The 16,484-nt window shown below is 38.7% G+C and overlaps 1 protein-coding gene across 3 annotated transcripts in view; it reads right to left on the bottom strand.

Annotated features, from left to right (window-relative positions):
* Window positions 1–16,484, bottom strand: part of ALDH1A2 (aldehyde dehydrogenase 1 family member A2) — a 91,224-nt gene that overhangs the window by 48,243 nt on the left and 26,497 nt on the right. For all 3 annotated transcript variants that reach the window (XM_040492814.1, XM_040492815.1, XM_040492816.1), the window contains 3 exons: window positions 5,526–5,630; window positions 5,203–5,343; window positions 2,059–2,188 (listed from right to left, as the gene is read on the bottom strand). In XM_040492814.1, the coding sequence (XP_040348748.1) occupies window positions 2,059–2,188; window positions 5,203–5,343; window positions 5,526–5,630 (376 nt within the window). The remainder of the gene's footprint in view (window positions 1–2,058; window positions 2,189–5,202; window positions 5,344–5,525; window positions 5,631–16,484) is intronic.

The raw sequence follows: 16,484 nt of genomic DNA on the forward strand, positions 1-16,484 counted from the left end.
TCGATAAATCTCTATCTTATCAAGGTCTTCTCTCCTAAGAAAGAAAAAGACAACCAAGACATTGTTAGGCCAAATAGAGATTTATGTGTACAGCCTTCTGTTTCACCTCATTTCTAAGATTATTTATAAGTCATTAAAAAAGATATTTAAATGCCCCAAACACATTTTGTTTTAATAGTGAAACGGCGAGGGGAGGGCATGCAAAAAACACCAGGGCCTTTGGTCTTGTTAATTTACATTTCTGCCTTGAAACAGGAAAGGCCAGCTTAAGAAGGAAGACACATGTCCTGTTTTTAACAAAAATTGTAATTCTCAGGCCCTCCAACAGATATGCTCACACTACCTAGTAACCCTGCTCCACTCAGGCCATTTCCAAATCCTGCCAGCGATGCTAGAGAACAGGAATTCTGTAAAATCTTCACAGACAAAACTGAACCAAGAGTCTGACATTCCCTAAGAGCAATCTTCTCCATACTGAACAAGGAAAACCTATGGGTGGCAAGGAAGAGTGTCTGTAACTGCAAACCCATTTTCTAAAGGCTAACATTCCACATGTTGCTGTATATCATGGAGGTAATTTTAAAATAGACCTTTGAAGTCTCATCTCTGTCCCTTCTCCACTCTTACTGTGACTCCTCCTCTTGCCCCATGCCTAAATGAAGCATCCCAACAGCCACTGGCTGGTGCCAGTCTCTGTACCCTCTCCTCGCTGCTCGAGGCAGAGAACTAGCCACACAGGCATCACCTGGCAGCTGGTTAGGAATGCAGAACCTCAGGTCTCACCCCAGACCTAGTCCATCAGAAACTGCATTTGACAAAGACCCCAAGTGATACGTATGTGTATCGAAGTTTGAGAACTGCTCTAAGCCCACCACACTATCTGCTGGCCACCCCCGTTCCAGGTAAACCAACCCCTTGGCCTGGGAAGGGCCTCAGGGAGCACTCCAAAGTGCCCAGCCCTGCTTTCCACACTTCCTAGGATGCACAAGGAAAGCAGGCTGTTTTCCAGAGAACCTAGGTAGAGGCCTGGGCACGGTACTTAGCAGCCACCAGGAGCCACTGGTGAAGATGTATTTCCTGTCCTTATGTCTGCTCACCACTACCAACACCCTCACATCTCCTGCAGTCATTCCCTTTCCTGTCCTACCTCTTCCTCCCAGTATTGAAAACGGATCAGCTAGTGAAGTGATTCACCAGGCTCTAATGTCAGAATTTCGGCTCTACAGCTTGCTTGCTGGTGAATTAGGAAAACTACTTAACTTCACTAGCCCTCAGTTACTTCCTCTGTCAGTGAGGATGCTATAATAGTGCCTTCCCCTTGGGCTTGCTGTGAAAGCTCTCAATCTGGCATTTGGATGGCTGGCACCTCATGTGCAGATTGGGACCTGTCCACTGACTTAGTCTGCACATTCGCCCTCTCCTTTAAAGGACTACACCACTGACAGGCAAGGTCACACAACTCAGCACCTAACTGTAACTCTCCCATAGAGATCTCTGTGCCGCTGGTTTTCTCTCCTAACCTGGATCTTAAAAGAAAGGATGGCTGTTGTGTTTACAGATTGAAAAAGTAATTCATGCTTATTACAGAAAATACAGAAAAATATAAAAAAAAGAAATAACTTATCCACAATCTCTCCTCTAAGAGACAATTGTTAACATTTAGAGTGTCCTCTTCCAAATAAGAAGATCTCACGGTCAGGAAGGAAAGGACCAAGTCTTAATGTCCTTGATAACTTCCCCGACTTCCCCACGTCCAATACCTCTCCACACTCCCAGCACCTAACGTAGCACAGTGCTGAGTACTTAGCAGCAGACAAACCCATACGTGTGCCTCAGCCGACTGCTGTAGTGACGTAAGTGGCTTGTCCCTGCACTTATATGTACACTGTCTACATACAGAAACAGGGATGTTGTCAGAGTTAGTGATGTAATATGTTTGGTTCATATGTAATGTGTCTGACACGAGTTGCTCCTATCTGCATTCTATGGGGCTACTGTTTGTGTTGGATGGTGAGTGTGTTTCTGGTTTCCCTTTCGATGTGCTCAGATTTCACTTACCTACAGGAATGGTCATCCCGTGAATTTTATCAGCCCAGCCTGCGTAGTACCGAAGAGTTTTGATGACTCCCTGCAAATCCACGTAAAAAGCTTGCAAGAACGGTTTGCCACCATTTAGGGATTCCATGGTCTGTACGAAAAGAAATGGAGAGAACTTTCCAGTGACACACAAAATAATCTCTAGAGCAGAGGAAAATGGAAGAGCGAGAATGTGAATGAATACGAATAGTGATTCATACCTGGTCAGTTCTGATTTCCCAAATGAAAAGATTTTTTAGTACTGCCAGTTTAGGTAAGTCTCTAGTAAAAACCACAATGAATATGGATGCACATGTTTTTGTGCCTGTGCGTCTCCAGTAACCACTATCCAAATGCATAAACACAACGTTTCTTCAACTAACGATAAAGAAATGTTCTGCCTGTCAAACCAGCTTCTGTTATATTAATGATCAGAGCTGCGTGGGGATGTGTTGGAGTCTAGACCAGTAATCTGAATCCATAAAGAGGAGCAGCGACATGGGCCTTTATGCAACTGATGAGAATATAAAGCGTTTTCCACCGCTGCCAAGACCCCTGCTGAGAAATGGAATATCCACCGTGCACAGTGACTTTATTTATTACCATCAAATAAACAAGAGCTCCTCTAGGGAAGCTCACACTTTAACAACTTCAGGGCTGCTTTTTGGTAAATATTTATGTTAACAACCATTACCTATTAAAAGTGAAGTATCTGTTCCATTGAATAAAAATAGACATATTGAGCAGTTGTAGATTACAAATGTTTCTATTTGAACGAGGTGTTCCTAAACTGCTTGAATTATAGCAACAACCATAAAAAGCCACATGGACACACTGAAATGAGAAAGGAGTATTTAGACTTGAGAAATATTGAAGGTGTTACAAGTTTAATGAATTAAAATAAGCAAAAACATGTTTATAATCTCATGTCCTTCTCTGTGAGGACACTTTATTACTCATACTGGTGTGAAAATGATGTGAGCGTTGACAAAACTTAAGATGGAAATATTCTCCATTCGATGACATAAAAATACAATCACTTACAGGGCAACATACCCACTCACGCGGGTAAGGATCTGATGGGACTCACGTGCATATAAGATAGGACTCATTTTAAAAGATGCCATCACTTATCACTGTACATTGGCTCACCTTTACCAAGGGGAATCCAATTATTTCCCAGTACTTTTGAGAACATGTATATGTTCAGGAGATGGGCATTATGTTCTCCAGGCAGCCAGCACAGAGCCAAGCTCCACACAGTATAGAGTGAAGTGCAGTCAGTCACCAGAATCTGAGCCACCTACATGGTCCCAATGAGCTGTTGACAACAGCCAATTTCACCTGAGGGTTGCCAGCCCTATGTTTATTTTCGATTAATTATATTTACTTGGATGAGGTGTTAACTTCATTTTCTGGTCAGAAGCTCCCGTCTATTCCAGAGGCTATCTCTTATTAAAAATCACTCCTCCCATGGCCTGAGGAGTGTTTAAAAACAGAAATCTCATTTAAGTGTAATGGCAAAAGGGAACTGATCACGGTGAGGCATATGTCCGAAAAAGAATGGCATGTGAATTTTATGACATGAAAATATAACTGCAGTATGTGTGTATGTATATATATATATATATATGTATATATATATATATGTATATATATATGTGTACACATATATGTGTGTATATATATGTGTGTGTATATATATATGTGTACACATATATATATACACACTCTAGTCTAATGTTGTAAATATTGTATAGATTTCACTCAATTAAACAGACACTTACAGACAATCTATATGCCCTCTCTACCTAACCACTTATGTCCCAGGAACACAAAAGAAGTAAAATATAGTCCTCACGCTTGAAGAAATCATAATCCAGTGAAGACATAAGCCTGCAGACCACCATTTCCCCCCAAGTGTTCCAAAGAATTCAGTTTTGCACGATACTGATAGATTAGCCAGAAAAATAGTGTTGAGGCTTAAACAAATCTGAGAAATAGTGACTAGGGCTTTTCCGAGTCTCTAATAGATCAGTGTCTTGTGAACATCTGAGAAGGAGCTACTTTACCCGGAACAAACACCTTTATTGCAAAACGCATAAACACCTCACTGGAACAGTCTTCCGTGAAGTACCAGATTAGATAATGTTTTTATAGAGAAGTAAATGTTACAGGGGCCAGAGTTCCAAATAATCTCCATAAAGGATTCATTTTTGTTCCCATACTATGAACAGATCCTGGAAGGGGATGGCTGGAAGAATGATGGCAGCAGTGACACTGAGGAAGGACGTAAGGCTTCCCCCTCCCAGAGCAAGCCCAATTGTGCTCTGTTTTCCCACGTGAAGGGTAGGATACAGTGTTCACGGTTTGAACGCCTGACTGAACAAGGACGCCCTAAACGTTAACTGATCAACAGTGGATTATCCAGGAGGAGATCCCTGGTGCACAACACAGACATTCCCAAATGGTTCCAGTTTCAGGCAGTTCGTGTTCCCTAAGAAACGGACTTTTATCTTATAAAGAGCAAAAACAAATACAAAAACCACTAGGAGAGAGGATGCTCCTTATGTGAGAAAATGATTTAGCGAAAGACAGTTGCTGTCTCCTGCTCTCTCTCCTATCCCCTGGTTCTAGAAAGTGGCAGAAGAACAAAGGGGGCAGAAGTGCCTGAGAGGCCCTCTGCTTCTGAAGGATTCTCTTTAGTCAAGAGACGTTAACTCTGGGGAGGTAAAAAAACAGTCCTATTTGATCCTCAAATGAATCATTTGGTGTTGGTTTTCCCTAAGCTTCATGGTGACTCTCCTGCTGCTTAACTGTTTTTGTTTTGATTTGTCGGTTGAGGGTGGGCTAAGGTTGGAAAGGATGGCAAGAACGTCCTTTCTAGTCATGGGAAGCTATGGTTTTGTTCTTCAAAATTTACTAAGAAGAGACCCTCAGCTAGTCTTGCACCTCCCCATCTGATCCCAAAAGCCAAACACCTCTCATTTTTCATGTGTATTACGTTCTCTTCAGCTTGTCCCCCAAGTTGACTTCACACCACATTTTCAGAAAGGCTGAGGAATCTACATTTCAGTGGAGTAGTAAATTTAGGGTAAAGACTTAATGTTTTTTTAGGCTACTTACTGCAAGAACTGCCCTGTCTCGCTCCACCAAGTCTGCAAGCTTATCCAACAGACGGCCTCTTTCTGAAGCGTCCATCCTTCTCCACACTGAACCAAGAGAGAAAGCCAGGCGGGCTGCCTGCACTGCTTTGTCTATATCTGCCTGTTAGAGAGAAAGAGGCACAACTGAAGAGAGAGAACACTCCGAATAAAGGAAGAACCACCTGCTTCGATGAAAAAGGTGATGAATGAATGTCAGTGCTGGTGTCTGGGGAGGATAAGCTTAGTGCTCTGTTGTCTGAAAGCAGTTATTTCATAGGGAATCTTTTTCTAAGAAGGACATACCTTGTCTGCTTCTTGAACTTCACACACCTGCTCTCCTGTGGCTGGATTATAGACAGGGAACACTCTCCCACTCTCTGAGTTCTGCCACTCGTTGTTAATAAAAATCTACGGAAGTAGACAACAGAAGGGGATCGGTGAGACACGTGATAGGAAGCCAACCAATGGTGAAGGATTATGGAAGTGCCATGGTAGTGATATTTGTTCTATATGTTTGTTGGCACGTAAGTATAGAATTTGAAGCATTACAAGAGACCCTTAACAGTATGCAGTCCAGCCTCTCCCCAAATTCAGAAATTTCCTCTATGATATTTTTATCTCAAGTTTATCCTAAGATTAAACATAGTTCTTACCTCTAGTGAACCTGCCAACCAGTGAGGGAGTCAAACAAAGATGGAAGCACAGAGTCTCACATACATACAAACAATACACAAAGCTGAGAAAATATTTACTGACTGTCCAAACTCTGGCCAATATCCAAAAGGAGTAAATACCATGGAACAAACTGAGAGTCACCATGCTTTAGATCCTAGTTTCTCTCTCAGAGGCATAAGTAACTTCACAGGGAACTTGAAGGGTGCTGAAATAAGTAAGCATTCACTTAATTTATAGTCAGATCCTGAACTGTGCAATGACTCTAACTGGTGAGTTAAACAAGTTACGTGTGTAAATCCAAGTTAGATTTCTTCCCCTTTGCTGGGTAGGCTACACGACTCAGCAAAGGGAAAAGGCCTGTCTTTCAAACTGGTCTCTCAAGAATTTCTTAAGAGTCTTGGTTTCCTTATAAAGGAAATGAAGATTATATTAAAATGGCAAAGAGACTTATAGTTAAAAAAAATATTCAAGTTAGTATCTCAGAAGATTTGTAAGGACTGAGTTGAAGAAAAGGAGAAAATATAGGCAAAGACATGTAAAATTTTTTATTGATATTAAAGAGAGAAACCCAAACAAAACGTTTGGACTATGACAGCTCAAAGAATACACAAAGATATTTTACTCTATAAAATTTATAGCATTACCATGAAAATTTCTGAAGTCAGAAGCCATCAGTCAATTTAGAGCAAACACAAGGATAAATTGATTTGTTATTGTCTGCCATTTTAGTAAATCACAGATGAGGCTAAATGAAGACATCTACAATTTTAAATACTAAGTTCTAGATTATTCCAAAGCTTTATTTTGCCTTGATTTGATAAAACAATAAAGCCTATGTTTCCCCTTTTTAAGACAAAAGAGAAAAAAGACCTTAAATCTGCATAAGCACTTAATTCAAAAGTAACAAGCATAAACACAATGGCCTTGTAATTGTAGAAATTTTAAGTGTATGATTTATGAACATGCTTTATAATTTACAACAATTTATAAACAATTTCTAAATGTAATGTATTCATTTATTCAATAAGTACTTAGATACTCCTAGACCTAGGAGAGGCAAAGAGGACTAGCAGTGCCAGCCCTCCAGGGTCTTACAGTCTCTAGTAACTCACTAAATATTCACAACCTTAATGGCAGAATTTTATTACCACTACCAAAGATGAGAAAGTTGTGAGGATGGGAGGTTAAGAGTCTGATGAAGCAGGTTCTCATTGTGGCTCTGACTAGTCTACTGCTCTTTCCAGTGTTATCAGAGTCTGCGGGATTGCTCAGTCCAAAGAAACGAGTTCGTGTCCAAGCCTAAATTAGATCTATAGTTCTTGGATTCCTGGTCTAGTTCTCTTCCCACTCCATGTAACAAACTTCCTAACAGTTCACAGTTGATCATATCTGCACACTCCTTTGAAACACAGTATGACCTCCAAGGTAACAAAGGACAAAAATTGAGAGGTTAGTTTCACTTCTAGAGCATTATCAGGTTTAAGGAACCTTCTTAACCTTTTTAATCCAATTTTAGTTTTTAAGTTTCTTTACTGAGCAGTTCTAACTATCTGTAAGAATTGAGATTTCATGACCTTTATTGATTCTTAGAGGTCTTCCAAAGATCAAAGAGAAAAATTACTTATTTTTTAACAGGATAAAACTCATTCATTCTCTTACTGTTTTCATTTAGGTGTATGGATCATCTTATAAATTTAAGATACACTACAGGACCTTAGTGATCTTTTGCTATTTTGTCATCCTAGGAATTACTTCATCATCACTCAATTATTTCCAACCATGCTAAAAAAGAACAAAACAAAAAATTGTGGAACTGCCATAGAATGAATAAATAATTACAACTATTTCATCATCCTTCAGTTTTCATATTGTGTTGTCCAAACTAATGCATCATCTTTTGGAAGCACATAAAAGAAGTCTGGAGACACCATCTTTGTCATATTCTTTTTAGATTTCATTGAATGCATTTAGGAACTCAGAATTTTTCATTTCAGTCCATCATGAGTAAGAGAAGATTACAGAGAAAGATATTTCACAACCGTAAATGAGTCAGAAGATGAAGGCAAAGAGAGAGAAACACTGGAGACTCTACTGATGAGGGTGAAGTTGACGAAGCAAAAGTATGGACTATTTTCTCAAACTCAGGAATTACAGAGCAAACAAGATATTTATGAATACACCAAGAAAACATGATATTCTAACTCAGTCATTTAATAGGACAGAGTTAATTATTTAGTATTTTCCAACAAGAACCTGGACCACCTTGTTTTGCTAAAAGGATATGTGATAATTCTTTTATCTTTTATGATATCTGTGTGTAAAAATTTACTTGATATGATTCATAAGGTGACTAGAGGACACATATTATGTAGAAATAAAATTTTTCATTGATCAATCTAATCTACGTTTAAATTAGAAATTTAAATTAGATATTAAAAACAGGGGTGTCGATTGAGCATCTGACTCTCGATTTTGGCTCAGGTCATGAACTCACGGGTTCATGGGATTGAGACCTGTGTTGGGCTCTGTACATTCAGCACAGAGCATGCTTCAGATTCTCTCCCCCCCTCTCTCTGCCCCTACCCCATGTACTTTCTCTCAAAATAAACTTTAAAAAAAACCTAAAAAAAACCTAAAAATGGAAACATCCTGTAATTATGGAACACAAAGATAGCCATCCTCTTTAATACAAAATTATAAGCACTCAAACTTTTCAGTAGCATTACATTGTGAAAATGCACATACAAGAACCAGAAGTAACAATAAGCTGTAACCTATTAGAGATCCAACAGACCCAGATGGTAAATGTGATGACTATTTTTCCTGGTATGCTGAAGGTTAAAATATTTGATTTTTACTAGGTTATTCTTTTTATAGACCTAGCCTTATGACACTTAAAAAACTTGTACTGATAACTTTGTTGGTACACCGACTAGCAAATACCTCTAATACTTGAAGATTTTCAGCTTCTCTAGGCTATTTCAAAAATTTTGAATACTATATCAATAGTTCTTCCCTAACCAGGCTCCCAATGGCCAATACTGACATAATTTAAGCAACAAAATAGATAATGATAGCAATGATTACTCATAGAATGAAAAAGGCACTCAAGAGCCCATAATGATACAAATTATTTTAATGAATATATAAATGGGGGGATAAGATGAAGTTCTGCTTCATAGGAGAATTCCAACTAACAGCTGTGAAGGAATGGTGGAATTAGATAATCACCATTTGTCAAACATCATAGTAGTAATTGCTGGAGGCAAAATCATCAGTGGATGATAAAATTGGTGGGTAAAAGTATAATGAAAAATTGGATGTTAATGTAGTCTCAAAGTATATTCCCACAAGATACTTCCTAATTACAAAGGGAAAAATAGAAACTTTATTAGAGAAACTTGACAGACACCACCTTAATCAAGCAATCAAGGTTAACATCACCAGTAATGCAACAAATGAATTGTTATTAACATTTTATCTGCATGTCCTACCAATAATTAAAAAGCTGTGTTGAAATCTCTTGCTTTGGTTGTGGATTTGTCAGTATATCTCTTACAGTCTTCATTTATATCTTTATAAATTTTAGGTTATTTTATTAGTGAATATAAAATGATTTTTGTACATTATCCTTATATCCTATAATTGTTTATTAGTTCCAGAAGGGTTTTTTTCTCTTTTTTGTGTGTTTGAATTCTTAGGGATTTTCTACCTAGACAATCATGTTATTTATGAACAGAGACAGTTTTATTTCTTCTTTCCCAGTCTATATACATGTTATTTCCTTTTCTGGTTTTACTATATTAGGTAGGACTTTCAGCACAATGTTCAACAGGAGTGGCAAAAAGGGGTTTCTTGTTCCTATTCATAGAAAGCATCTATATAATTTCTTGTCATTAAGCATGATGTCAGCAAGAGGTTTTATGTAGGTATTTATCATCCAGTTGAGGAAATTCCTTTATTTTTAGTTTGTGGAGAGTTTTTTTTTTTTTTTTTTTTACCATGAATGGGTGTTGGATTTTGTCAAATGCTAATTCTAAATGTACAGATGCTATCGTATGAGTTTTTTTCATTAGCCTGTTGATGTAACAGATCATAATAAATGATTTTTGAATTCTGAACCAGTCTTGTATACCTGGAATAAATCCCACTTTGTTGTGGTGTATAATATACTGTTGGATTTTATATGTCAACATTTTTTACAGTATTTGCATTTATGTTAATAAGAGGCATTGGTCTGTAGTTTTCCTTTCCCGTATGTCTTTATCTGGTTTTAGTATTACAGTAATGCTGGCCATATTAGATGAGTTAGGGAGTGATCCTTTTGCTTCTATTTTCTGGAAAATACTACACAGAATTGGTATGTTTGCTAGAAATCACCACTAAAACCATCTGGACCAGGGGCATCTGGGTGGCTCAGCTGGGTGAACATCCGACTTCAACTCAGGTCATGATCTCAAGGTTCATGAGTTCAAGCCCCACATTGGGCTCGCTGCTGTCAGTGCAGAGTCTACTTCAGATCCTCTGTCCCACTCTCTACTTGCCCCTCCCCTGCTTGCTCTCTCTCTCAATAATAAACATTTAAAAAAATCTGGACCAGTGCTCTTTTATTTTTGGAAGGTTACTAATTACTAATTCGACTTCTTAAATTTATATGGGCCCATTTAGGGTTAGCCAATATGAGTTTCCATCCTTGGTTCCCACCACCAACTATTCCTTTTTTGTGCATCTCTTAGGTCAACCTCCTGAGAAGAGCACTTGGTTGGTTTCAGGACATTTTTTGAAGCACCTCCAGATGTAAATGAAATAACTACCCTTGGGTCCAAATATATGTAACCATAAAGAAGAAAGCCACGTATGTTTGAAGCCATTAAAAGGCCAAGTTTGGGTCAAGATCATTTCTTTTCAAAAGAACCATGGAGAGGCGGGCAACAAGTGATGAATATCTCAGGAGTGGGTGCCAAGTTGGTAGGTGTTAAGATTTTAAGAATTTCTGTATTTTTAAAATGTCTTTGGTATTGGTATCTGGGTAATTCTGGTCTCAAAGAGTAAGATGGAAAGTATTCTTCTCCTCTCTTCAATTTTCTGGAAGAGTTTTCGTAGAAGTGGCATTATTTTGTCCTTAAATATTTGATAGAATTTGCCGGTAAAAGTATCTGGGCTTGGAGTTTTCTCTGTCAAAAAGGTTTTTTAGCTATGTGTTCAATTTCTTCAATAAATACAGGGCTATTTATCTATTTCTCCTTGTGTGACTTTTGGTAAAATCTGTCTTTCAAGAAATTGACCCATTGGAGCATCTGGGTGGCTCAGTTGGTTAAGGGTTTGACTCTTGATTTTGGCTCAGGTCATAATCTCCTGGTCATGAGATCCAGCCCAGCACTGGGCTCCATGCTGAGCATGGAGCCTGCTTAAGATTCTCTCTCTCCCTCTCCCTCTCCCCTATGCTCTCTTTTTAAAATAAAATAAAAAAAAAAGACAGATAGATAGATAATTTGCCCATTAGTTATCAAATTTGTGGGCACAGATTTGCTCACAAAATTCCTTTATCATCCTTATAATGTCCATTGATGGTCCCTCTTTCATTTCTGGTATTCAAAATTTATGTCTTCTCGCTTTTTCTATGTTAGACAAGCTAGATATTTATCAATTTTATTGACCTTTTCAAAGAACCAGTCCATGGTTTTAGTGATATTCTCTATTGTTTTCTGTTTTCAATTTCACTGATTTCTGCTATAATTTTTTATTATTTTTCTTCTGCTTGCTTTAGATTTATATAGCTCTTCTTCTTCTAGTTTTCTAAGGTAGAAACTTGGATTATTTCTTATTTTCTAATATATGCAACTCAATGCTATAAATTTTCCTCTACCATTTTCACTGCATCCCACAAATTTGGGTAAGTTGTATTTTCATTTAGTTTAAAACATTTTAAATTTCTCTTGAGGCTTATTCTTTGATTCATGTGTTATTTACAAATATGTTCTTTAATCTCCAAATATTTTGGGATTTTCCAGTTTTCGGCTATTAATTTATAGTTTTACTCTATTGTGGTCTGGGAGTATTTTTTATATGATTTCTACTCTTTTAAATTTGTTGAAGTGTGTTTTATGGTCTAGAATGTGGTCTATCTTAGTGAATGCTCCATATGAACTTGAGAAGAATGTGTATTCTGCTGCTGTTTGATGGAGGCTTACTTTACTACTCTTAGAACTAATAGCAGCATTTGCTTTTATAGAAAACCCAGCTTTTGCATTTTCCTTCCGTTCCCAACTCATTTTAATATCACTGTTCAATTAATCAATATATTAAAATTAATGTATGCATGGATAGCTGTTTCAATTACATATTGTAATAATATTTCATGTCACACCGTATAATAAAGCAGAAAAAATGAAAGGCAAAAAGGTTGAAAATAAAGTGATATTGTCTTTTTTTCTTCAGACATGATTGCCTGTCTGGAAATTCCTAAGAAATCTACAAAAAAACGCTGAAAGTATAATTTAGCAAAGTCCCAGGATACGAGATCAATATACTATCAATAAATCATTGGGAAATGAAATTTAAACGCATATATTTATACACACACATTAGTTCATGCAAGATGTGGTTGCGCTGCGACAGAAGGGTCCATTACAGTATATTGCTTACCTTACAGCCAGAAGTGGAAATCCTGGGCAGCAACTTTTGGCAGCAACTATTAACCCGTTAAATTATGTGACTTTAAAAATTATACTCTAAGAAAGAGTCTCAAGAAGAGTTATGGCTCTTAGTTGCAATGTAACCTCCTCACAAAATTGAGGGACCTGCAAAACTCTCTCCCAATCCTTCCCTGTAGAAAAAGATTCGATAGAAAACAAAACAAAACAAAAAAGGTGGAACTAACAGAAAAAGGAAGAGCTGAGCAGAAATTTGATTTTGCAGGAAAAAAACTGCCAAATGTTCATTGAAAGCCTATTTTAAGGGCACCTCACTGGCTCAGTTGGTGAAACATGTGATTCTTGATCTCAGGGTTGTGGGTTCAAGCCCCACACTGAGTATGGAGATTGCTTAAAAATAAAATCTTCTCTCTCTGTCCCAAAAATAAACGTTGAAAAAAAAAAAATTAAAAAAAAAAAAAAAAAAAAAGGGGCGCCTGGGTGGCGCAGTCGGTTGAGCGTCCGACTTCAGCCAGGTCACGATCTCACGGTCTGTGAGTTCGAGCCCCGCGTCAGGCTCTGGGCTGATGGCTCGGAGCCTGGAGCCTGTTTCCGATTCTGTGTCTCCCTCTCTCTCTGCCCCTCCCCCGTTCATGCTCTGTCTCTCTCTGTCCCAAAAATAAACGTTGAAAAAAAAAAAAATTTAAAAAAAAAAATAAAATCTAAAAACAAAAAAACAAACAAAAAAAAAAAAACCCAAAAAACAAAAAGGCCTACTCTAAACACCGAGTTGTTTTAGATTCTACTGAAAACCCACAGAAGACATGTACTCTGCTCTCTGCTGTCCTGGAACTTATAATTATGTTTCAGACACAAGATTACTTTCAGGAAAGTTAAATAATGTAAGGCACTCTATGATTTAGTGCCAAGATGAATGGTAGAGATAACCACTGCAGGAGTGATACCTCAGAGAAGGGAAATAGCGGTGTGGGCTGACATGTTAGAAGAACACTTCAGGAAAACAAGAAATAATGAGGGAGAATGACCCAGGGTAGGGAAAGGATAAGGTAAAGGAAAGAAATTCTATCCCTAATAAGATGATTCAGCTGGCCCGATCTACCCCTCCTCCTCGACTTCAGCTCCTCTCTGAAGATTATCTGATACACTGGTTTAGGAAGTGTGACAGAGAAGGAAGAAATCCAAGTTTAGCTGCTCTCCTTCCCTCCAGGAGTCCCCAGACCCTAGCAGCAGCGCCAGGGGTTGAGCGCCCTGGAAACCCAGCCCCAGCCTCTACCGCGGCACTGGCTTCAGAGTAAGCAGGGTGCCTTCCAGCACACAGGTACTCCAAACCACGAAAATCCAGAGAGGACATAGGTCAGAAAGCAGGTCACACTCACAGAAAGAAGGGAGACATGAGAAAAGATTCTTTCCAATGTTGTAAATTGATACATTTAGAGAGAGCTGTGCCTAAAAGGAGTGAAAAATACGGCAGAGGATACAGGAAGAAGAAACTTTGAAAAGATATGGAAAATAAATACTGAAAAAAGTAGTGTTAGAAAACAAATATTTTTTTTAAATGTAGTTGTTAGAATTGAAGAGTCTGAGAAAAATAAGCCTTACAGATTTCCCACTGAGAAACAATGAATCGAAAAGGGAACCATGATGAAGAGAAATGGGGGTAGTGGGAAAAGAAAACGTTGAGACAGGGAAAATAGAAAGAGCTGGAACTCATCTCCTATGAACATTCAGGTGTTCAATATTTTGAACTGTTCAAGACTGGATAACTAGATTTCTTTCCTTTTTTCACATGAAAATACAGTTAGAAAAAGCATTAAAGCAAGACCAGCCAGAACACATACAGAGCCCCTGGCGGAGAACAATTTGAGACCCAGCCATCAACTTGTGTCATCACAATCCTGCTATCTGCAAACACGTCTTGGGTTCGTGGTTTTGGTCAATACCTGAATTTCACTAGTAGCCCACGGAGTGGAGAAGGGATTACACTGTAGGGGAATCGTGGTATTCTTGGGTAGCATAATCCGGAATCCTAAGTATGTGTACTTGGGCCAAAAGGTTCTCAAAAGCCAAGCAAATGATTGCAAAGATAAAGACAAGGAGTCCCAGGCAATCAGTAAGGACAATTTTGTTATAAAAAGTCTAGTCTAAACACAGCTGAACTCAAGAGGATGAGTCTCTTAAGATGCAGGTTTCCTGGGGCGCCTGGGTGGCGCAGTCGGTTAAGCGTCCGACTTCAGCCAGGTCACGATCTCGCGGTCCGTGAGTTCGAGCCCCGCGTCGGGCTCTGGGCTGATGGCTCAGAGCCTGGAGCCTGTTTCCAATTCTGTGTCTCCCTCTCTCTCTGCCCCTCCCCCGTTCATACTCTGTCTCTCTCTGTCCCAAAAATAAATAAACGTTGAAAAAAAAAAAATTAAAAAAAAAAAAAAAGATGCAGGTTTCCATGGACTCTTCCTGTTAACACCCTACCATCCCATCTGCCCTTCCCTTACCTTCCTCAAAAGTTTGTACTAAGTAGGTGCTTAGTGCCTGCTAGTGTCTCCTTAGATTTCCGGATTTTCTTTCTTTTCCAGGATGAGCAAATTACGTCTTTCAGGTTAAATATACCTGTCTGTCTCCAGTATATGATCCCAAGGGTACAAGAGGGCTAAAGGGGTACTTGCGCCAGACATCCCAAAAGACAAAGGCCACTGCTTCCATGTAGCGCGTCAACCACCAAATAATTCTTTAAAGAGAAAATAAATCATTCCAATGACTGACTCACTTGTAGAGAACAGACCTGGCTAAAACAAACTCAATTATATATCATCAATCCTACCTACCCCACTGCCCCATGATCCCCGTATCTGAGAATGCTCTTGACATCTGTTTTAAGAAAAGAGTAAGAAACAGCCAACTGGTCTGAGCCGCCTTATCAGAGTCACATTGAATTACAGCATTTGTTACTCTGTTGAAGCAACATGGCATTAAAGCCAAGTGCACACCAATGTCAGTTGTGACATATTCCCAAATCGGAAGAAACTATACTTGCCATCAGTGTTGTGGTAGAAGGCAATGGGAATTGCTACTGGTAATGGTTAATGTTCATTTCTTCCTGTTCCACTTTCTATAAACAAGGTAATGCCTATACAAGCTCATTACTGTAAACTGAGCACATTTAAATTGGCAGTAAAACCAGAGTATTTACTCTAGTGCACATATAAAGTGCCTCATCCAATGTTTTGGAAATGTTTCAAGTTTTGAAACCAAGCAGCTGGCAGCTTTACAAGCCAAACCTTACACTTAAATCACTCACTCTGGAAAGTTTTTTGGTGTCCCGTGTCAGGTAGTACCATTCAGCAGACGTTCATTCCCCCACCCCTTGAATTCTTTTGCAATAAATTTGCATTCACAGGGCTCTTATAACTCTTCCAGCACCATAGACTCCAATGGCTGTTGATTAAATGTATATATCCTGTGCATTTAATCTGACTTACATTATGGCCACTTCGTAAAAATGCCACAGACTGGACAAGCGATGACACATAGCAAGAACCTGGAATCCCTGCAAAGCCTCAGATTAGGGTTTTTTCTCCTTCTTTATTAATAGTGACCATTTTGTGGCCCGGCTCTAAATCAGCAAAAGTATTTGACAGCAAATGCTCCTATCTATGGATTATATATAACCCGTCCTACACACCAGATGAAAAAGGGATAACCCTGGGAAAGGAAGGGCTTGTTCCATGTAAATCATGTTACAAATTGGACAACACCCAGAGAGTTCATTGTTCAGCCTCAATTGTGAAGGCCGTTCCCATTTACTATTCTCCTAGAATCGATGTTAATTAAGGCGGACTGAGACCATAAATCAGCCTGGGAGTTTTACAATGTAATTCAGCATTAAGCATATATATTTAAATTAAAAGTAACTGATTAACCACTAGAGTTTTTCCAGAAGTGG

This window comes from Herpailurus yagouaroundi, unplaced genomic scaffold (assembly GCF_014898765.1).
Source record: "Herpailurus yagouaroundi ecotype Mexico unplaced genomic scaffold, PumYag 184, whole genome shotgun sequence".
Taxonomy (NCBI): Eukaryota; Metazoa; Chordata; class Mammalia; order Carnivora; family Felidae; genus Herpailurus; species Herpailurus yagouaroundi.